The sequence below is a fragment of the Sminthopsis crassicaudata genome, chromosome 5, assembly GCF_048593235.1.
Source record: "Sminthopsis crassicaudata isolate SCR6 chromosome 5, ASM4859323v1, whole genome shotgun sequence".
Taxonomy (NCBI): Eukaryota; Metazoa; Chordata; class Mammalia; order Dasyuromorphia; family Dasyuridae; genus Sminthopsis; species Sminthopsis crassicaudata.
The window spans coordinates 301,598,572-301,618,959 of record NC_133621.1 but is presented as its reverse complement, the minus strand read 5'-3'; the positions used below and the strand labels follow the sequence as shown (position 1 = coordinate 301,618,959).

Genomic DNA, 20,388 nt, shown 5'->3' with positions numbered 1-20,388 from the left:
ACACTCTTAAAAATCATTTTGCTTTAATCATTAACAATTCATTTAAGATACTAAGCTTTTGAGAGAAACCTGAGACAGCGCTACCGTGGTGGATGGCGGATGATCAGGATCCATAAAGATCCGGGTTCGAGCCTGCCACTAACAGGAGAGAATCGAGACTAAAAGGAAAGACGGCACTCCAGTCCCCAGCAGCTGCGGAGGCCGGGCCACGAGGTCCGAGTTAGGCTGACAGGGTGCGCTCCGCGATGTCGGGGGGGACTCTGGGCTGCTCTGACCACGTTCAGACACCTCAATGGACAGAGGCCAGGGTCAGCGGTTCGGCTGATGCCTGATGGGCAGCCATGCTTCTCCGGGTCTGACAGGCTTAAAGCACTTCAGGCTGCACAAAAGGAGCAAGTTCCCCAGACAGGAGGGGCTGAGGACAAAGGCCTCCGCTTGGATCAAGAGTTCTGAGGGTGACCTCGTACCAACTGAAGCCGGGTCTGTCTCTTCCCTAAAATGTGACTGGGCAGACGGTCCCTTCTCATGATGAGGCTGTTCAAGAGGATTCCCTCGCTCTGGGCGAGGAGCCTTTCCAGGTTCTATTTAGAAGGCCTGGGTGTCTCGAGCTGGAGCCCCTTTCCTGGTGTTCCCATGGCTGGGCCAAAGGCTGTATAGAGGCCTGGCCGCTGGCCTGGGTACCAGCAGAAACTCTGACCATTGGGGGGGAAGGGGTACTACAAGCAACAAGAGGACTCTAAGGGCCAACTGGAATCACTTGCTACCCAATGCGTGGATGGCCATGGGGCAGCTCCGGGACACTGCAGGGCTCTCCGGAGGGCTCCTGCAGCCCAAGCCCCTTATGCTGCAGCCTCTCCCCTGGCATGACCGGCTGTGGCCACTTAGGGGGGCACATGCTGGGCCGGAACCATGATTTCTACCTTTCCTGCTTCTGGGGGTACAGGGCCTTGCCTCACTCATCTGTAAAATGGGGAAAACCACAGAGCGCCTACCTCACAGGGTGTTTCTGGGGAAAGTGCTTCGTCAGTCAACCTTAAAGTGCGAAAGAAAGGCAAGTCACCGATTATTCTCCCTGAGCTTGAGGATGGTCTCTGGGGCATCCCTGACGAGGGGGCGGCCCCCACTCTGCGGGGTGTGGTGGGCCCTCACTAAGGCCACTTGGAGACCCGTCTAACTGCGGGCTCCTCCATCTACCGCTGCACTTAAATCTGCTCTCCGGGGCTCCTTCCGCAAAGCAACTCCAACCTCCTTTCCCCAGGAGCTCGTGTCAAATACTCTACATGGTTATTCCGTGTCTGCTTCGGGTCTTACACTGAAGGTCTTCCGCTAATTCCCACTGCTCATGGTGGACAGGTGAGTGAAGGTTCCTGCCCGCCCTGCTGCAGGTTCTAAAGTACCCAGGAGGACGGCTGGGGGTGGGCGGGAAGGACCCCCTCGAAGCCCTCTCCTCCTACAAAGCACACCCTGAGACAGCCTCCCAGCCTCCAGCCTTCCTCTCTTTCCAGAAGGTGTGGGGCCCAAGAGAAGGCACCTCACTGAGGAGAAAGGGGGTCTGAAGTCAGGCCAGGAGGCCCGGGGGCCTCGCAGAAGTTCCGAACAGAGCGAGGGTCAGATAGTCCTGCTCAACGCTGGCCAGGCTGGAAGGAGGCGGGGATTCAGAGGGAGCTGGGACAGGCCAGCCTGCGTCCTACCCCGCCGGCCCAGGCTTCACATCCCTGGGCAAGGAGCATGATTTTTTCAAGAAAAAAAGGCTTTTTCTCCTTTCTCCTTTCTGGAAGAATGTGTCTAGAGGAGAAGGAGTGAGTGTATGTTCTGATTCAAGGTCAGGGGGATTCAAGCCCAGAAGGTGAGAGCTGGGGAGACTGTGGCTTCCATGCAGGGCCTCTGGGCCCAGAGCATCCTCTCCGAGCGAGGGCCCGGGCCCTGGAGCTTCAGGAGACCCTCGCAGAGAAGAGGAAATAGGGCGTCAGGGAGGTGGGTCCTCAGGAGTTCTGCCATGGTCCCTTCTCTTCCTATTTCGGCTTCCCTCCTGGAGGACAAGGCCAGAGAGAGGGCTCTGGGACCCCTGGCTGGGGAGGGGAGTCGCCTTACAGGACCATCAGCTTCACAATCTTGCGCCATGGGGACATAGGTGGGCCCCCTGCCAGCTGAGGGCCCCAAGGAGGTGCTCAGCCTCCCCGTGAAGAGAGGGGCTTAGCCTGTGAAGAGAGAAGAGAAAGGGCCAAAGTGTGGGAAATCTGAGAGGATTTGGGGGAACCTCAGAAGCCATCGAGACCAACCCCCTCCTTTTTCAGACAGAAAAGCCAAGGCCCAGGTAGTAAGCATCAAAGGTGACACCGCAATTCTCTTCCTTTGCCCCACGGGGCACCCCTGCCAAGAGTCCTCCCTACTCCTTCCCCTCAGCCCGAAGTGCTTACTCGGGGGCCTCTCATGGACTCAGGGCTTGGTCAGTGCTGGCTCTTCTTGGCCGGCGGACGTGTCTTGGTGGTGATCCTTTTCCCTTCAAACACAGGGAACACGGCGCTCTGAGGCCGGCTTGGTCACCCACCCACCGCATTTGTGCCGGCCGTGGCCCCCGGGCCTGTGCCTCCCCCCCCCCCCGCCCGCCTCCTCTGCCCCCGGCAGCCCTGGCTCGGTCGTTCTGATGACGGTGCCCGCTCTTCAAGGCACCCACACGCCAGCGGGGTCTCCTGCCCACGCAGACCCTTACTGGAAACCTGTCCGACAAGGCCCGCCCTCTCCGGGACTTGGCAAATTACAGGTGTGGCTTTAACTGGGATATTCCCAAGGGACGGTTACCAGAAGCGAGGACAGGTTTACTACAAAGGAACACTGCGCCGCGAGCAGCACCCCTGGGGGAAACCGCCAACGGGGAGCTGGCAAAGCGCGGGGCAGAGAGCTCGGGGCAGGGCGAGGACCCGACCGCACCTGGGCACCAGGACCCTGCATCTCCTGCGTGGCTCCAGGGCCTCCGCCAGGCTCAGACTCTCCGGGGCACCGGCCGGCACTCAAGGCAGAAGGAAGGTCGCAAAGCGACCGGCTAAGGTCAAAGACTCCCCCCCGCCCCCAGGGCTGGCTGAAGGAAAAGACAAGGACCAAGGGAACGTCCTGGGTGTGAAGGGTCGGATTGGCCTCCGAGGCCCCGACCAGCCTGCTGAGGGAAGGACAGAGCGGCCTGGAGCGGAGACCCCCAGGGAGGCCCTGCACACCCCCACCTCCTCGCAGCCCCAGCAGAGTCCGAGCCTCCAGGGCCCCGGGGAAGCCGGTGCCCCTTCCTGCACTCACTAAGCCTCGAGGCGCCAGGGCCCAGCACACGCTGCCCGGAGGGCCGTCTCACAACCACAGGGCGCAGGAGCGGCCGCCTCGGAGCCCCGGTCCACAGGGCCCACCTCACTTACTCTTCTTCCCAAATGGCTTCTTCTTCTTCCTCATGACTTCCTTGTTCTGCTGGGGAGCTGAGGACTCTGGCACCAAGAAACAGGGAAGGAAGAGTTGGTGGAGGGGGCTCCAAGCAACCCCCAGCCCACTGACCCTCAGACAGCCCTGGCTAGGGAGCAGAGGGAGGCCCATCACTAATTCACCTTCACCTGCCAGATTCCGGTCGCCCAAAGGGAGAGGACGACCCTCGCAAGGACTGGAGGGGGGGGGGGAAGCGGTGATGTTAGTTCTTGGAGCGCAAGGGTGGGGACATCTCAGTGCCTCGGTACCGGGCAGAGAGCCTGGCACTAGTGGGGGACACAAGAAAAGCTCGCTGACCTGAACTGGGGGTGATACACACACTGACGCCCCCACTGAGAGCCCCTAGGAGTGGGAAAGGACCTCAGAGGTGATCCAGCTTAACCCTTTACAGATGAGGAAACTGAGGCACAGAGCAGGAGAGCAACTTGCCACGTGAAGGCATTCGGGTCACCTGAGCCCCAATCTGAACAACGGAACTCCTCCCTCGGGCCTAATGACCCCATTTTACAGGTAAGGGAAGGTGAGGCTCGGGATGGCCCTGCCCTCCGGGAGCTCCTATGGTGGGAGGGGGAGACAGGAAGGATGGAGGGGCTGGAGCCGACCCTCGAGGAGCCCTGCAGGGGCCGGCCTCCGATACACGCAGCTGTGGGACAAGGCCCTTCACCCCCGGGCCCGTTTCCCGGTCTACAAAACGGGCCAGCAGTCCCCGAGGGCGGCACCTCAGACTCCGGGGGCCGCAAACCCCATCAGATTGACCGAGGAGGTAGGACCCTGGGGAGTGGCCCCCTTCCCCAAAACTGTTTCCTCACCTGTGAAAACGGGGGGTGGGCTAGAAGCTCCCTGAGGTCCCCCCGCCTAAGCACATCAGGTTACGGGCCGGGCAGCGCGGCCCGGCACACGAGAGCGGGGTCCGGTGCTGGCTCGCTAGAGCGCTAAGGGGGGCCGCACCGGCGGAGGGCGTCCTGAGCTGAAGGAGGGCCCAGCATGCTCCTCATGCTCATGCCTGGCCCCCCGGGGCGGGGTGGGGAAGGAGCGCTCACCCTCACGGCCCACCCTGGAAGAGAAGCCTGTGTGGCGGCGCCAAGGGGACAGACCTGCAGCCACCGGGGGCTGGAGCTGGTAGCCGATCAGCTCGCACCAGCCCACGGCATAGATGTCGGGGGACTCACAATCCACCCACTGGTCATACTCGCTGTCCCAGCCATCAAAGTGGATGCTGAGCAGCCGCTGCACCACCCGCTTCACCGTGGCCACGCAGATGAGGCGCGGCTCCATCAGGTCCACCGCCTCCAGCTTCATGCCCACCCTGAAGCCGTGGTTGGGGCAGTCCTGGCAACGGCACGAGGACAAGGGCTGCTTCAAGGTCCCGCCGGGGCCCGAGCCGCTCGCACCAAAGAGAAGCCTCCCCGGGGACCCCGGCCAGACCCCCCCCCCCACCGTGCTGACCCCCTCCCCACCAAGCTACCCCTCAAAGGGCTGTGCCCCCCCCTCAAGGCCAGGCAGAGAGAACCACCACCCTAGGCTGGGGGCTCTACTGCCAAGATGCGGTCCTCTGCCCCACAGAGCTGTGTGCCCCCCCGGAGGGCACCGGGCCCCTGTGCCCGCCCAAGCCTGGCAGCTCCTCACCATGTTGAAGAGTCGGGCGGGAGCAGCCTTGGAGTTGGTCTCCTGGAGGTATGAGGCCCAGTCAAAGGTCTTGGCGTCATACCCTGCAGAAGGCGGAGGAGGGAGCCCAGCGTGAGCCCCTGGCCCGGTCGCACTGCTGGGGTTCGCTCTCTGGGTCCCCCAGGGCCTCCTAGGCCAAGGCTCTCGCGTGGAGGACCGGATGGCCCGGCCCCAGCGGAGCGGCGGTCCCCCCTATCCTGGCAGGAGGCCTCCGGGTCCCCCTCCCCCCCAGCGGCCTGACCTTTGGGAGGGGTGAGGTCGATGGCGTTCTTCTGGCAGAAGGTGGCGGGGAAGATGGCGTGGGACGAGGCGTGGTAACAGAACCAGTCCGAGTCGTCCACAGAGGGGGAGCCGTCGATGCAGATCATGAGGTAGCCGTCCAGGAGGACCTGCCGCCGAAGGGGACGCCCCGTCAGCCCGCTGCCCGGCCCGGGAGCCAGAGCCCGGCGGTCCGGGGGGGACGCGAGGGTGGGGAAGGCCGCCGGTAACTCCCACAGGAAGGAGGCGCCCAGACGGCGGCAGTCCGACAGACGCCACAAACGCTCAGGCCCCAGGAGCCGCCCCCCCCCCCTCCCTTTTGCGGAGGAGGACAGTTAGGGCCGAGGAGTTCCGGAGGTGCCAGTTACTGGTGAGGGGGCGCTGGAGCTCCCCTCCCCGGGCCCCCGGAGCTCACCCTGCAGACGGTGGCCACGCAGATGTTGCCCAGGTTCAGCGGGTCGATGGCCTCCAGCTTCATCCCTTCTTCAAACCAGCCGCCTTCGGTGTAGACCGCCCGCACCTGGGGGAGTGAAGGGGCAGGGAGTTTGGGCTCTGGCCCGGGCCCGGGGACGGCCCTGAGCGGCGATGGGAGACGGCCCGGGCCGGCGGCGGGCACAGGGGCTGCTCACCTTCTTGAAGAGGTAGGACACGGCGTCACAGTAGATCTTCCGGAAGGTCGGGTGGGTGCTCAAGTCCCCCCTTCTCTCTGCAGAGGAGGGAGAGGGATGAGGCGGGGCAGCCGCGGGCACGCCCCAAAGGCCGGGCCCCCCTGCCCGGCGCCAGCAGCGTGCCCGCACCTGTTCTGCCCACACCTGGTTTCTTGATGCTGTGGCCGACGCGGCGGGACCAGCCCACGGGGTGGATGAGGGGGCTCCACATGTGGCACCAGAAGTCGTCGTCGCCGTCGCCGTCCTCGTAGAGCAGCCGCAGGCGGCCCCCGATCACCGTGTCCACCACGGCCATGCGCGTCCTGGACACGTGGGTCTTGTCCACCACCTCCACGCGCATCCCCTGACGGAACGGGTACTTCATGCTCTCCGCCATCTGGGAAGACCAAGGGCACGCGGGCTCAGGGCAGGACCCGCTGTGGGGCCTTGGGAACGCCAGGCCAGGCGAGGGGGCATTTCAGGGCCCCTCAGAGCCACCGCGGGCCTGCCTCTGCCTCCCCGTGCGAGGAGGGGGCCACGGTCACCGGGAGGCCGGGGCTGGAGAACCTCAGATCAGGACGGCACCTCCAGCTCCCCCCCCATGCTCAGCCCCCAAGGGAGAGACGGACCGGACCCCCTCTCCATGCTGCCGCGCCTCAGTGACCGGACATCGCAGCTGTCCCACCCTCAGCAAGGGGGAGCAAATTAGGGGTCTGGGTCCACAAGCAGTGGGCACCAGAGGAAACAGAAGGCAGGCTCAGGGGAATGGTTCTCTTTGGGGCCTACAAACTGAGGCCCACATGGTTAGGAGGGTCACCCGTCGTCCAAGCCAGGGTTTCCGTGTCCTGTTCCAGAATGGCCCGCCTTCCCAGAACAAGGAACTGTGACCCTGGGCAAGGTGCTTCTGGACTCAAAAGAACAGACTCGGCCTTCCTGGAGGCCCTGTCCCTCCTCCAGAGCGCCACGACCCCTTCCATCCCCCCCGGACATGCCTGGTCCAGGACTCTTGGCTGTCTGGGGGCTTTGCATGCCCTCCTGGCAAAGGCTCCTCCAACCAGGGGAGCTGGGCCAGGCTACAGAGGAGGGAACTGAGGCTCACAATTCTTCCCCAGGTTCCACGGGCTTGGGGCCGCCCCCACACATAGTCCCCCCCCCCCCAGCCTCTCCCAGCCGATGCCTCCTCCAGAAGGCCACCCAGGTTTCCTCAATCGGTGTCGTGCCTGAGAACACAAGCTCCTTAGCTAACAGGCCCCTTTCTCCCTCTTGTACGGCCCGTTGGGCACAGCGCCTGGCAGAGAACAGCCCTAAGTCACCCCAGCCCAAGGCCTAGGCCGGCCTCAAAGACTTCTGGGGACAGAAACCAAGGCGTCCACTTGGCCCAGGCCTGTTCTGCAGCTCATGGACTCCCTCCCCTCTCTGGGGGCTTCCTTCTCTGCCATCCACACTGCGGCCCCTGGGCCCTCAAGCGCTGATCCATTAGTTGGTCCCCAGGATCTCTAGATTCTGGTCAATATCCTAAGAAGGCAGGGCTGGGAAGGAGCCTAGAGCAGGGGATGTCAGAGCTGAGAGGGAGCTTAGAACAGGAGATGTCAGAGAGGGAGGGAGCTTAGAACAGGAGATGTCAGGGCTGGGAGGGAGCCTAGAACAGGGGATGTCAGAGCTGAGAGGGAGCTTAGAACAGGGGGTGTCAGGGCTGGGAGGGAGCTTAGAACAGGAGATGTCAGGGCTGGGAGGGAGCCTAGAACAGGGGATGTCAGAGCTGGGAGGGAGCTTAGAACAGGGGATGTCAGGGCTGGGAGGGAGCTTAGAACAGGGGAAGTCAGAGCTGGGAGGGAGCTTAGAACAGGGGATGTCAGAGCTGAGAGGGAGCCTAGAACAGGGGATGTCAGGGCTGGGAGGGGGCTTAGAACAGGGGAGGTCAGAGCTGGGAGAGAGCTTAGAACAGGGGATGTCAGAGCTGAGAGGGAGCCTAGAACAGGGGATGTCAGGGCTGGGAGGGAGCCTAGAACAGGGGATGTCAGAGCTGGGAAGGAGCCTAGAACAGGGGATGTCAGGGCTGGGAGGGAGCTTAGAACAGGGGATGTCAGAGCTGAGAGGGAGCCTAGAACAGGGGATGTCAGAGCTGGGAGGGAGCTTAGAACAGGGGATGTCAGAGCTGGGAGGGAGCTTAGAACAGGGGATGTCAGGGCTGGGAGAGAGCTTAGAACAGGGGATGTCAGAGCTGGGAGGGAGCTTAGAACGGGGGATGTCAGGGCTGGGAGGGAGCTTAGAACAGGGGGTGTCAGAGCTGACCACCACTCATCCTAAAGACATCATTCTAAAAAGGGGGTGGGGGTGCTTCCAAACACAATTCCATATAAATATACTTTTTTTTTTCTCCTGAGGCTGGGGTTAAGTGACTTGCCCAGGGTCTCACAGCTAGGAAGTGTTAAGTGTCTTTTCTCAGATTTGAACTCAGGTCCTTCTGAGTTCAGGGCTGGTGCTCTCCCCACTGCGCCACCCAGCTGCCCTGATCACACAGTTCCAGGAGGAGGTAAGGCATTCCAGCCAGCCTTGGCAGACTCTCAGCAATGAACCCAGCACCACGCCCCAGACATACAGCAGGTGCTCAATAAAAGCTTGCTGACTGGAAGGATGTAAAAGCAGCAGTCAGGGCCGCAAGGAGTAAGAACCAGGAACAAACACTAAAGACCTGACCTTGATGTGGAAATCCACCGGGAGGGTCCTGGCTCCCACCAGCCGCTTCATAAGGTAGCTCCTCCAGTCCGTGTACTTTGCGTGAATGGCTGCAGAGACAGGCGGGAGCACTCGCTGAGCCCCAGCGTCCCCGGGCCAGGCGCACAGCCGGGCTCCCGGGCCTCCCCCGCGGCCCCGCACTCACTCTGGGGGGGCACCAGGATTTTGCTATTGATGGCGCACCAGCCGATAGGGTGCACGTCCACGGTGCCCAGGTTACACCAGAAGTCATGGCTGGAGTCATTCTCAAAGCCTTCGTAGCGAAGGAGCACCCGGTAGCCTGCAGGGAGGGAGGGTGACTGAGGGGACATGCAGAAAAGCTACTGAAACCTCCCTCGGGGCTCCCCCTTCCCTCGGCACCCCACGGGGGCTAAGTCCTCCTCCTAACCCCAACGCCAGCCCCTCACCTCATGGATGATCCCTCCAAAAGACAAAGCAATTACTGTCCCCCCCTTAGAGATAAGGACACTCGGACCTAGGGCCAGCTCTTCACCCAGCCAGGCCCTGCTGTCCCGGAGGCTGGGCTGCTCTAACTGCCCAGAGGCAGCCCCTGACTCGAGATCTGTCCCGGGCCCAGCTGGGCCCCGGCGCCTACCTGCGGTCTGGATAACCGAGGCAATCCAGTAGACCCGGCTGGGGAGCACGGCATCATTGTTCAGGACCTCTACCTTCATCCCTTTCACCACATCATCCCACTGATCGAAGAGCGGAACCTGAGGGAAAGGAGGGCCCAGCCCAGGTCTCCTGGCTGACCTCCCCACCATCTCCAATCCCGAGCCCAGCCCGGGACCCACTGCACAAGGGCTGCAATTATTTGGAGGAAGGATGGACTCAGGGAAACACCCGGACCAGCTGAAAGCACTCCGCCACAGCCGGTACCTGGGTACTTGGGGCCTCCTGAGGGCCAACCTCCAGGAGGCAAAGACCCACCTAACTGGGCCTGCGCCCCAAGGCTGGGGACCAGGGGGTGCCCTGTGGCAGATGCCCATCCATGTTTATTGGAATGAAATTCTGCTCGGAATGCCCACTGGAGGTTACGGGGGAGTGGAAGGAAGGAGGGGGGCAGATCTCTGCTCACTAGACAGAGCCCCAGGCCCCACTAGGGATTGTGGGGGGCAGATTTCTGCTCACTAGAAGAACTCTGGCCCCCAGGGCTTAGGCCCAAGCAGCAGGGACAGTCTTGGAGGCCTCAGAGTGTCCAAAGCCGGCTTTTTCGTGAAGAAAGCGGGCCGAGAGCTGTCCAGAGGCCATGCAGGGAGTGTGAGAGATGGCAACAGCAGAGACTGCTTTATAAGTGCTTGTCTCCTCCTCCAAGCTTTGCTTTCTTAGTACCTCTGGAAATAAGCAGAGTAAGTGGCCAATTCCCCCATCATCAGGTCTCAAAAAGAGCCGATTTCACTCTCTGGTGACCTGCCGCAAGCTGGACCCTGCCCAGGAGCAAATCCGAGGCTTGGGGCCAAAGATCTTGGGTTGAATCCTGGCACTGCCACTTAGGATCCCCACAAGCAAGAATGGAGGGACTGGGGGGTCCCTCAGGCCCCAAAGCTTGGCCTGGTTCTCAAGGTTACTTGGATTTTTCTAACTTTGAACTTTAAAAAACTATTTTTCTATGGAGCAAAAGTTGGCCTCTGGGAAATCCCCCTGGTGCTAGCTGTCCCCTCCGGCCTCGGGCAGAACCTGGTTTTCACAACTTGTTCTTTCTAAAAAGAGAACCCAGAGCACCTTGAACTTGAAACCTGAGATTTCAGGTAAGGGATGGGCTGAGCCCACTGACTTCGCCCCCAGCATATTCTGGCAGCATCTCCCTGCCACCCCCCACACACACAGACACCCCTTCTCTCTAACTCGACCTCAGTAGCCTGGTCGCCCAGATCCCCCCAACCTGCCTCATTCACTCCCCTTAGCCCCAGATTTGTGCCTTTGGTCTCTCTACTCCCACTATCATTTAGCACATTGGCTGGCACACAGAAGGTGCCTAATGAGTGCTTGCAGACAGCCTGACCAAGCAGACAGGGCCTTAAACCCATGACTTATCACTGGGTCCCAAGTATGGGACTGCAAGGAGGTTTGCAACAAAATAATTGAATCAGAGGGAGGAGAGACCTTTAATCCTCATATAATCATCCAAATCCTCCAAACAAGCTACATGGATTAAGAGCCGGCCCTGGGGGGACAAGGAGGAGGCAAAGAAGAGAACAGTCAAGAAGATAAGCCCTGGAGGAAGAAGAAACCTTCGGGCACATCTAGTCCCTAAAGCTTTCAGAGGAGGAGTCAAGGTCAAGGGGAAAGGAGAAGGAGGGGAGGAGTGAGAGCTTCCCCAAGGCCATCAGCCCAAAGCCCGCTCGCCCTCCCTCCTTTCCTGGTTCTCCATCAGAGGCTGCCCGGTCTGCATCAGGGACCCAAGAGGTCTTCGGGCTGAAAAGCTCAACCATGACCTCATGTGTAGGGGCAGCTTGATGGCCTGGTGTGTGTGTCTGGCGGGGGAAGGGAGAGAGAGGACAGAGAAGGCAGAGAAAGAAGGGAGCGACACAAAGGGAAGGGGGAGATAAAAGAGACACAGGGACGGGGAAATAGAAGAGAGGGAGGGGATAAAAAGAGACAGACAGATACAGAAAGAAGGAAAAAACAGGACAGAGACAGAGAAAGGAGAGAGAGAAGAGAAACAGAGAGGGACACCGAGAAAGAGAGACATAGAAACAGAAAGGGAAAAACAGAGGGACAGGGACAGAGTCAGACAAACACAGAGAAACAGAAAGAATGGAAAGGCAGAGAAAGGGAGAAAAAGAGGACAAAGAGACAAAGAAGGGAGAGCTACAGCAAGATAGGAAGATAAAAGAGGAGGAGGTATAAAGGAGACACAGAGGGAAGGAGGAAGAGGGGTGGAGGTAAAGAGGGAGAGACCTGGACAGAGAGAGACAGGGAAGGAGAGAGACTCCGGAGATGAAGCGTCTCTTAACCCCCAATCATCAGACCCATTCCCAGGCCCATAAGCAAGGAGCCTTTGTGTGGGATGGCAGTCTTTATCACCCTCCTTTGTCTATCCCCCACCTCGGGCCATCTTTAAACAGCCGGGGAGGACGGATTAGCATCTCTTTGGACAGGTGGCCGACCTGCAGACCAGGCATTCCAAGGGGCTCCCCCTCCACCCCCCCAAGCCCCCAAGGCTGAATTTCCCCCTAAAAGAGCGGTTCAGTTCTTCCAGGCCCGAGCCCAGTCGGGCTCTTTCTCCCCACTTGGTGCCTCCCCAAGGGCGCCTTCCTCCTTCCCCCAGCTAAGCCCCCTCCCTCTGGGAGCTGCCAGTCAGAGGCACACCCCGGCCTCGGGGCCTGTTCCAGGAAAGGCTTCTTCGGGGCTCCATTTCCCATTGCCACTCCTTTTTTACTTCAGTCGGAAACCTCTTCCCCTAAATAAACTAAGCGAGTGGCTGTTGTCACAAAGGCCAATGTCACGTGATATTATTTCCAACTATGAACTGCTATCCTGGCCATCAGAGAGATGGAGAGGGAAGGAAGAGGGAAGAAGGGAGAGAGAAGGAGAAAAAGAGAATGAGAGAGAGGACAAAAGATGGAGAGAATGGAAGTGAGAACAAGGGTGAGAGTGCACCAGACAAAGCTTGATTGAGCACAAACTCTGGCTCTGGAAGTGCACCAGACCTCAGTTTCCTCCTCTCACCTAAGGGGCTTGCACCAGGTGAGCCTCTGGGGGCTTTTTCCCATCAGTAAAATGGAGCCTTAGTGATACTGAGATGCTCTCAGCTGAGAGGTAACTGCCAGTGCCTGGGGGGAGGGGAGGAAGGGGAGGCCCTCAACAAGGGCAGAATCAAGGCCCAAGCATCCCACAGCCGCTGCTGCCTCCAAGGGGGGCGCACCAGGTGTTCCCAAGCTGTCTCCTCCATTAGACAGGGACTCACGGGAGGCGGGGAATCTCTGGCCCTTCCTGGGGTCCCCAGGCTGGCCCAAGTAGTCAGAGAAGAGAGAAAGTGAAAAGACTCACTGGCTGCAGCCCCAAAGAGGAGGCTCCCACGGTCACAGGGTCGGAGGATGGCCCAAGCAGGCCAGTGCTGGTGACCCGAGGTCCAGGCCAAGGGGACCCAGGATGGGAGCCCGGCCCCGAGAGCTCCACGGTCCGGGGACCCAAGGGCGGCCAGAAACGCCCCCCCCCCCAGCCCACCTCCCCAAGCCAAGCCAGGCCGGCGTTCTTACGTGCTTGAAGCAGCTGACGGGGGCCGCCTTGTAATTGTGCTCCTTCAGGAACTTCCCCCAGTCAAAGCCCAGGACCAGCGCTGCGGGAGCAGAAGGGAGAAAGCCGGGGGGCTGCAGGGGCTCCGGCTGGGGTGCCCCTGCAGCCCCGCCCCCCCAGCTCCTAACACCCCAGCCTACCTGCCCCACCGGTCGCCATGAGGAAGGATGGGGCTAGTCCTGCAAGGGCCCTGGGGAAGGGGCATTTCTGGCAGCCAGTGGGAGAGGCCGGCCGGAGCCCAAGGTCGTGGGCTGAGCCTCCAGCCAGGCCCTCCCACCCCAGGCCAGGGGGGAGCTACCCATCCCACAGCCCAGCCTCCAGAAACCACTCCCATAGACTGGGAGCCAGAGCCGGCCCGCCCTGCCCCCGGGGCCGGGTTCCAACCCCCAAAGCTGGTTACAAAGTAAAGGCTTTCTCAGGCTGATCCAAAAAGTGAAGCCCCCAGGCCAGAGCGTGCCCTTGGACCCCTAACTGACCTTATTCACTCTAACAGACACAAAGCCTAGGCGGAGAGGGGGGGGGGGCAGCGGGCTGGCCCCTTCCCCAACAAGAACAGCACAGGGGGCGTCTCAGGGCCTGTGGGGTTCCTTTTTAAGACCACAAAATGACCCACTTCCTTGGAGAAAGAGTCCCTGGCAAAGGGGCTTACGCTGCTGGGGGTACACGTGTACCCCGAAGTGTGTGTGTCTCTGTCTGTATGTGAAGAGGGGACAGGATCTCTTGGGGAAATAAAGCTTGAGGAGAGGGGGCTCCCGAGGACCCCCAAGGAGCGACTCTCAGCTGTTCCCATCTCAGCCCCCACAGGCCTGTGCCCGCCCCCTCCTCACCGTCCTGCCCCGTTGGGGTCCCGTCCGCGAGCTGCCCCGTGCCCTGGGAGTGGAGGAAGGCGCCAATCTTGGCAGACCAGGCAGCCTTGTGAAGGACCTTGGCCTTCTTGGTGGGCGGCTTCCCCTGGAGGAGGCAGAGAAAGCAGACGCTGCTGCACAGTGTGCCGGCCCCGGGAGCCCCGGTGCAAGTGGGGAGGGCTGAGCTGGGAGACAGGGCCGGGGAGCCTGGGACGGCACAGGCCCGTCTGATGCTCGGCTTGAAGAGAGGCTCCCGTGGTCACAGAGTAAGAGGCAAAGCCAGGCCGGGGGCATTTGGGGCACGACTCCCGCCTTGGGGCATCCAGGCCAGCAGGTAAGGCACTAGGGCCCCTTGCCCCCCGAACAAGCCCGGCCCTTCTCAGTCCTCGGGGCAGGCAGGAGAGAGCAGGACGGGGGCTCAGTCGTGGGCCCTGGGAGGGGGGATTCCAGCCGGGAGAGGCGGAAGCCAGAGTCTCGGGGTGCTGGATTAAACTGTGAAGCCCTCCCCCTCCCGAGGGGGAGACCTAGGCTGGGAAATGGGGGTGATGCATCTGGAGGGAAATGGCTGCTGTTGCCATGCCTCTGAGGTCAATGTCTGTAAAAGCGAATACATTTTAATGGAAACCTGAGAGGCCGGCCTAGATCTGCCCTCCCCGCCATGGCCTCCCCACCCTCTGGCCCCAGGTCAGACTGCTGGGTCACTGGGCGAGGCCTTTTGCCCACAAGAAGCTCTTCCTTTATTCTGAGCCTCAGAAGCCCCGAGTGACCCAGCAGCCGGCCCTGCTCCGGCCTCCCGGGCAGAGGGGAGCGCGGCGGGGCCGGAGACTTTCTCCTTCCCTGGCCAGCCACTCCTCCGGAGAAGGAGCACCCAGTGCTTTGGCCTGTGACTGGCCAGGACCAGGGCTGAGGCGAGAAGACCTCCCCACACTGATCTCCAATCCGGCCTCAGACACTACCAAGCTGTGTAACCCTGGGCCTGAGGGACAGCTGTCTGCCTCAGTTTACTCCACCGTGAAATGGGAACAACAGCATGCTCAGCCCCATGCCTGGCACACAGTAGGTGCTGGTGCCTGTCCCTGGCCGTCCCTAGCGTCTCCCCACTACATTCTGGCTGTGGGCGGGGGCCGCTGGCCCAGAGCGCTCCACGTTCCGACAGTGGCCAGCAAAGAAGCCCCAGCTCCTGGGCCGGTCTGGAGCAGACACCGGAGGCAGGCCCCGCTCTGACAGGTGAGTCCCCGTGTGGGGTACTGGGAAGAGAGCCTGGAGGCCCTAATCCCTGCCCTGCCAGGCCCCTCTGGGCCTCAGCTCCCTCATCTGTAAAATGGGCTGATGGTAAGTCTTAGAGAAGTGGGGCTCCTGGCCTGGGAGAAGCCCCAAGCCCAAGATCTCCATGGAGGCAACGGAAGCTCCCTGAAGGCCAGCCCCGCCTCCCTTCCCAGGATGCTCCGGGGATAGGAGATCGAGCTCCGCTCTGCAGCAGGCCAGAGTGGGGGCTTCCGGCCTTCCCCGCGTCCCCTACCTGCAGCCTGGCCAGGATGCTGGCCTTCTTGGAGTTGGAGGAGTAGCTCCTGGAGCAGGAGACGCTGCAGAACCGCTTCGTCTTGGAGAAGAAGGCCTCCCTCGTGCCCACGATGCCGCACATCTCACAGACGGCTGGGGGGGAGGAAGAAGGTGACCCCGACGGCCGTGGCCAGGCCAGGGCCCCCTGAACGAGGGGAGGCCTAAGCCCCCCACGGGATGGTTAGAAACGCAGTGGGCAGCTCAGGGCCCCACGTCAGGGAGGGCTGGCAGGCAGGGCCCACCCCCAGGGCAGTCTCTCTGCCCACTCAGGGACTAAGTCGGCCATGGTCACAGCGGCAGAGGCGCAGGGACCGGGGCGGCAGGGAGGCTCATGTGCCCTCCACTCCCTAGGTCAGCTGTCCAGCTTCTCCCTGGCTGAGGGATGGTCTAATGGGAGAGAGGGGCGGGAGGGAAAAGAGAGCACCACATGGGACCGGATGTGGGGAAGGAGAGGAGCAAGCTGGTGGGGAAGGCCCTGGCCTCTGGATGGACCCCAGGGAAGGAAGAGCAGAGGGTCTGGCTGCCCTCAGCAAGAGAACTCCCAGCAGTGGGATCAGGAGCATCTGAGGAAAAAGCCCGGCCTTGGGAATGAGGAACCCCGGGTTCAAGTCCTGCCCCACACACTGGAACTTTGTGACTGTTGGCCTGCCTGGGTGTGAGATGAGGGGGTTGGACTGGGGACTGGCATATGGCCCCTGAGGCCAGGGAGGATCCGCCGAGGGGCAGGGGCCAGCTTGTGAGCCCCGCCCTTTGGCACTGGCCAGCACGGGACCCTCAGCCCTCTGCCAGGAGCTCCGACCTGAAGTCGGGACTTCCAAGTGCTAGCTTTAGGGCCACACAAGGCCTGGCCCCACACACAGAAGGAGGGTGCCGGGTGGGTCCGGCTCTAGCGGAGGCTGGAGCTTCAGGCTGGACAGCTGAGTGCAGAACTCCGGCAGCCTCCTCTGCCCCCCCTCAGGCAGGCTCTGAGGTTCCCCGTCCCAAGGGCTCACTTATCCAGGAAGTGCAGGGATGGGAGATCCCGACTCAGGCTTAGGCTGGACAGACGCCCCTAGACCTATCGGGCGCTGAGACACCGCTCGGAGACACACTGTGTGCGCGGCCACACGGCCCAGCCCTCAGAGGGCACCCTTCCCCTTCCCACTGCAGGGACTCCTGGAGAGCACCTGGCTCAGAGCCGCTGCCATCCTGGGATCGAGGGGTGGTGGGGCTGGGTATCAGCAGGGGAGACGTGGGCAGCTCCCCGGCTTCCCGGTCGTTCAGCTCATTCTCGTTATCACTGGACTCTTCCAGGTAGGAGCTGCTCTCACTGCCCAGGCTGCTGTTGTAACCTCGGAAGCTATCGTATCCTCCAAAGAGGTCCAACTCCTCCTCCTCCTCCTCTTCTTCCTCTTCATCATCATCTTCCTCTTCCTCCTCCTCCATCCTCTCAGAGGAGGGAATCTCCTAGGGGGGAAAAGGGAAGGAGAGTTAGAGAAGATCAGGAGGTGAAGGAGATTAGAGGGATGCCCCTCGGCCGTTGGCCCCGCTGGGTCTGCACAAAGCCCGTGGTTCCCAACAGCCCTGTGAAAAGTCCATCCAGTCGGTGATAAAGTGGCTTTTCTCCTCAGGAGGGAGGGCTGCTGGGATGCAGGGGACCAAAGGGATGTTTCCACACGTGGTGGAGCAGGGATGACCCCAGGAGCGTCCGTTCTCCCTCTACTTCCCCCAGCAGCCTCTATCAGCTGCCTTTACTAGTCCCTGCCCCGTGCCCAGAGCAGCGCCACGCCATGCAGCCGGACCCAAGCAGCCATTAATGAGCCCGAGACCCGGGAATGGGGCTGGAGGCCCAGGAGTGGGCCCGAGACTCAGGAATGGGCCAGAGGCCTGGGAATGGGACGGAGGCCCGGAGTGGGGCCGGAGGCCCGGGAATGGGACTGAGGCCCGGGAATGGGACGGAGGTCCAGGGGCCCGAGGCCTAGGAGTAGGCCCGAGAGTGGGGCCTGAGGCCCAGGAGTGGGATGGAGGCCCGGGAGTGGGCCCGAGACTCAGGAATGGGCCAGAGGCCCGGGAATGGGACGGAGGCCCGGGAATGGGGCAGGAGGCCCGGGAATGGGACCAAGGCCCGGGAAAGGGACGGAAGCCCGGGAGTGGGGCTGGAGGCCCGGGAATGGGACCAAGGCCCGGGAATGGGACCGAGGCCCGGGAATGGGACCGAGGCCCGGGAATGGGACCGAGGCCCGGGAATGGGACAGAGGCCCGGGAATGGGACCGAGGCCTGGGAATGGGACGGAGGTCCAGGGGCCCGAAGCCTAGGAATAGGCCCGAGAGTGGGGCCTGAGGCCCAGGAGTGGGATGGAGGCCTGGGAGTGGGCCAGAGGCCTGGGAATGGGACGGAGGCCCGGGAGTGGGGCCGGAGGCCTGGGAGTGGGGCCGGAGGCCTGGGAGTGGGGCAGGAGGCCCGGGAATGGGACCAAGGCCCAGGAAAGGGATGGAAGCCCGGGAGTGGGGCCGGAGGCCCGGGAATGGGACCAAGGCCCAGGAATGGGACCGAGGCCCGGGAAAGGGACGGAGGCCCAGGGGCCCGAGGCCTAGGAGTAGGCCCGAGAGTGGGGCCTGAGGCCCGGGAGTGGGATGGAGGCCTGGGGGCCCGAGACTCGGGAATGAGCCCACCCCATTCTGATTAAACCCGAGCTTCCTTGGAGAAGGGGACAAACGGGGCCTTTCCGCCGGCAGGACATGGCAATGGAGAGGAAGGGAATGGACGTGGAAGGGAGACCAGGAGTCCCTGCCCGGGAGATGGGAGCACAGCAATAACTGTACGGAGAGCTTAGAGTCACGAACAATGAGAAAAACACCAAGTCAAGTAACTCATAGCAAGGGCAAAGCTGCGGAGAGACCAGCGGTCCCCAGCGGGGCGGGGGGAGCACCAGTGAGCCCTGGGCAGGCTCCCCCAGAAAGAGGCACGACGTCTATGATAAGTCGGTCCAGGCACTCCTGGAAGCGCGGGGGCGGCCCGGGAGAGGTACAGGGCCGCAATGCTGCTGATGACAATTCGGAGAAAACCCAGAAAGGCGGCATTGCTGCCGGCCACAGGGGCTGCCCAGGGGCTGCAGGGCAGACAGAGGAAAGGCCGCAGGCGAGAGATGCCCCCACACGAAGCCAAGGCAGCGAGCGTCCGGCTTCCAAGGGCCCGGGACGAGACGCTCGCCTCCTCCCGGCAGGTCCTGACCGCAGCCGAGTGTGCGCTGCTTTACCAACCAGTGAGGACGCTGCTGGTGGTGACTGGAGCTTCAAGCAAAGCTGCCATTCGTGCGGGGGGCTGGGCCTGGGAGCCTGGCCGGGGTCCCCCATACTCTCCAGAGAATTCCAAGCATTCACACCTCCATAGAGATGATGGGAGTGTCTGCAGAGATTCCAAGGGACTTCGAAGGGAGACAGAAGATGCAAACCGAGCCTTGCAGGCTCCTGGGTTTCCAGCACACAGTAGGTGCTTAATAAATATGGACTGACCAGACTGGGACTCCTTTCCTCTCCAAGTAGGACCACACCCCTAAGATGAATAATAAAATACATTTACTCTTCCCTGGCTTGTTAAAGCCATTGGGTTTAGAACTAGAGAATCTTAGAGATATTAACTCGGCCCAATGCCCTGATCAGTGGGAACCAATAAAGATTTGTGAGGTACACATGAAAGCAATAAAGAGGCAGTCCGGTGGGGGAGGGGAGGGAGCTGGGCTCTCAGTAAGTCAAGCCGAGCAGCATTTATTAAGCACCTAGTGTAAGCCTGACAGGCCGAGCTCGGACTGCCTGAGTGGGGGTGAGTCTGCACCTTAAACCGTTCGGTAAAGCCGGGATATGGGGAGTCTTCCCGCAGAGGGACGTCCCCGGGCCACGACCGCGAACGAGACTCCGGACCGCGCTGCCAATCAGCACGGGTGAGGGGGAGTCAGCTCCCTTGGGAGTTCCCTCTAAGGAAACGGAGGGCTCCGTACCCGGGACACACACACACTAAGGCCCCGGCGCCCCACAGCCCAGTGCCTGCGCCTCTGTGCCTCAGTTTCCCCATCTGTAAAAGTGGGTCTGTGCTAAATCGCCCGCGAGGTCACTTGCAGCGGTGCCAGGCGAGCGTTCCGGTAGCGTATGCACGCACGTGGTTTGTGTCCCACCTCTGCGCCTGCGCATGCCTCAGTTTATTCACCCTTTAAGGGACAAAGCTTCCCGTGCCCCCCAGCTTCCCCAGGAAGAAGCCCCCTCCGCGGCCCAGGCTGGCCACAGGATGCGGGGATCTGAGCCCACTCACCTCGTGGCCCCGCTCCATGAGGCCGCCTAGGCCGCGAAGCGCGAGGCCCGAAGTCCGAAGCCCGAAGCCCGAAGTCCGAAGCCCGAAGCCCGAAGCCCGAAGCCCGAAGATCTCACCGTGAGCCCGCCGCCGCCATGGCCGCCGCGCCTTCCGCCCGCACGAGGCCCATTGGCCGTCGTTCTCCGACGGCCGACCAATCGCCGCAGAGAGCAGCAGGAAGACCCGCCCACATCCTGGCATATGCTCTCGTGGGGGGACGCTAAGCCTTGTGGGGGGTGTAGTCCTGGGAGTAGGACGACGACGAGGCGGGACAGAACGTAGAGGAGATTGGGAGAGGCGATTGCCTGCTGTATCCTTCTGGCCTAGGATTGTGGCTGAAAGTGGCCTCGGAGACCGTGTAGTCCAGCCCCTGTTATGCAGAGAGCCCGTGGGAGCCCATGGAATCTTAAAGCTTGAGTTGGGAGAGATCTCAGAGGCTCTCTAGGCCAGTGGCCCCATTATATAGAAAGGGAAATTGAGGCCCAGGAAAGTGACAGGATTCCAAGAATGGAGCTGAAAGAGACCTCGGAAGCAGTGCAGATCAGCCCTCTCGTTATGCGGAAGGGGAAATTGTGGCCAGGGATTGACAGCATCCTAGAAAGGATCCCAGAAGGGATGCCACAAGCCATCCAGTCTGGTTCCTCATCTTATTCAAGGG

The 20,388-nt window shown here is 61.8% G+C and overlaps 1 protein-coding gene across 4 annotated transcripts; it reads right to left on the bottom strand.

Moving 5' to 3' along the window:
- Nucleotides 1-6: 6 nt before the first annotated feature.
- Nucleotides 7-19,846, bottom strand: L3MBTL2 (L3MBTL histone methyl-lysine binding protein 2). Of its 4 annotated transcripts, none has more exons than XM_074271804.1 (17): nt 19,692-19,846; nt 16,576-16,855; nt 15,369-15,502; nt 13,832-13,955; nt 12,968-13,047; nt 9,361-9,478; nt 8,911-9,045; nt 8,727-8,815; nt 6,180-6,426; nt 6,012-6,088; nt 5,798-5,902; nt 5,366-5,513; nt 5,086-5,168; nt 4,500-4,788; nt 3,399-3,464; nt 2,418-2,500; nt 7-2,198 (listed from the first exon to the last, which is right to left on the bottom strand). In XM_074271804.1, exons 1-16 carry the CDS (start codon nt 19,707-19,709, stop codon nt 2,448-2,450), a joined length of 2,046 nt encoding a protein of 681 aa, XP_074127905.1. In that variant the 5' UTR covers nt 19,710-19,846; the 3' UTR covers nt 7-2,198; nt 2,418-2,447. The 4 variants fall into 4 exon arrangements, with proteins under 4 accessions (XP_074127905.1, XP_074127903.1, XP_074127904.1 ...); XM_074271802.1 differs by having other exon boundaries at nt 6,195-6,426; nt 19,692-19,841; XM_074271803.1 differs by having other exon boundaries at nt 4,554-4,788; nt 6,195-6,426; nt 19,692-19,841.
- Between the last annotated feature and the right edge of the window lie 542 nt (nt 19,847-20,388).

Bases quoted from the DNA above. Each gene is read 5' to 3' on its own strand.
- L3MBTL2 (XM_074271804.1), bottom strand. The intron at 8,816-8,910 runs GTGAGTGCGGGG...CTGTCTCTGCAG, and splicing joins AATCCTGGTGCCCCCCCAGA to CCATTCACGCAAAGTACACG. The intron at 3,465-4,499 runs GTGAGCGCTCCT...TCTTGGTGCCAG, and splicing joins TTCCAGGGTGGGCCGTGAGG to AGTCCTCAGCTCCCCAGCAG.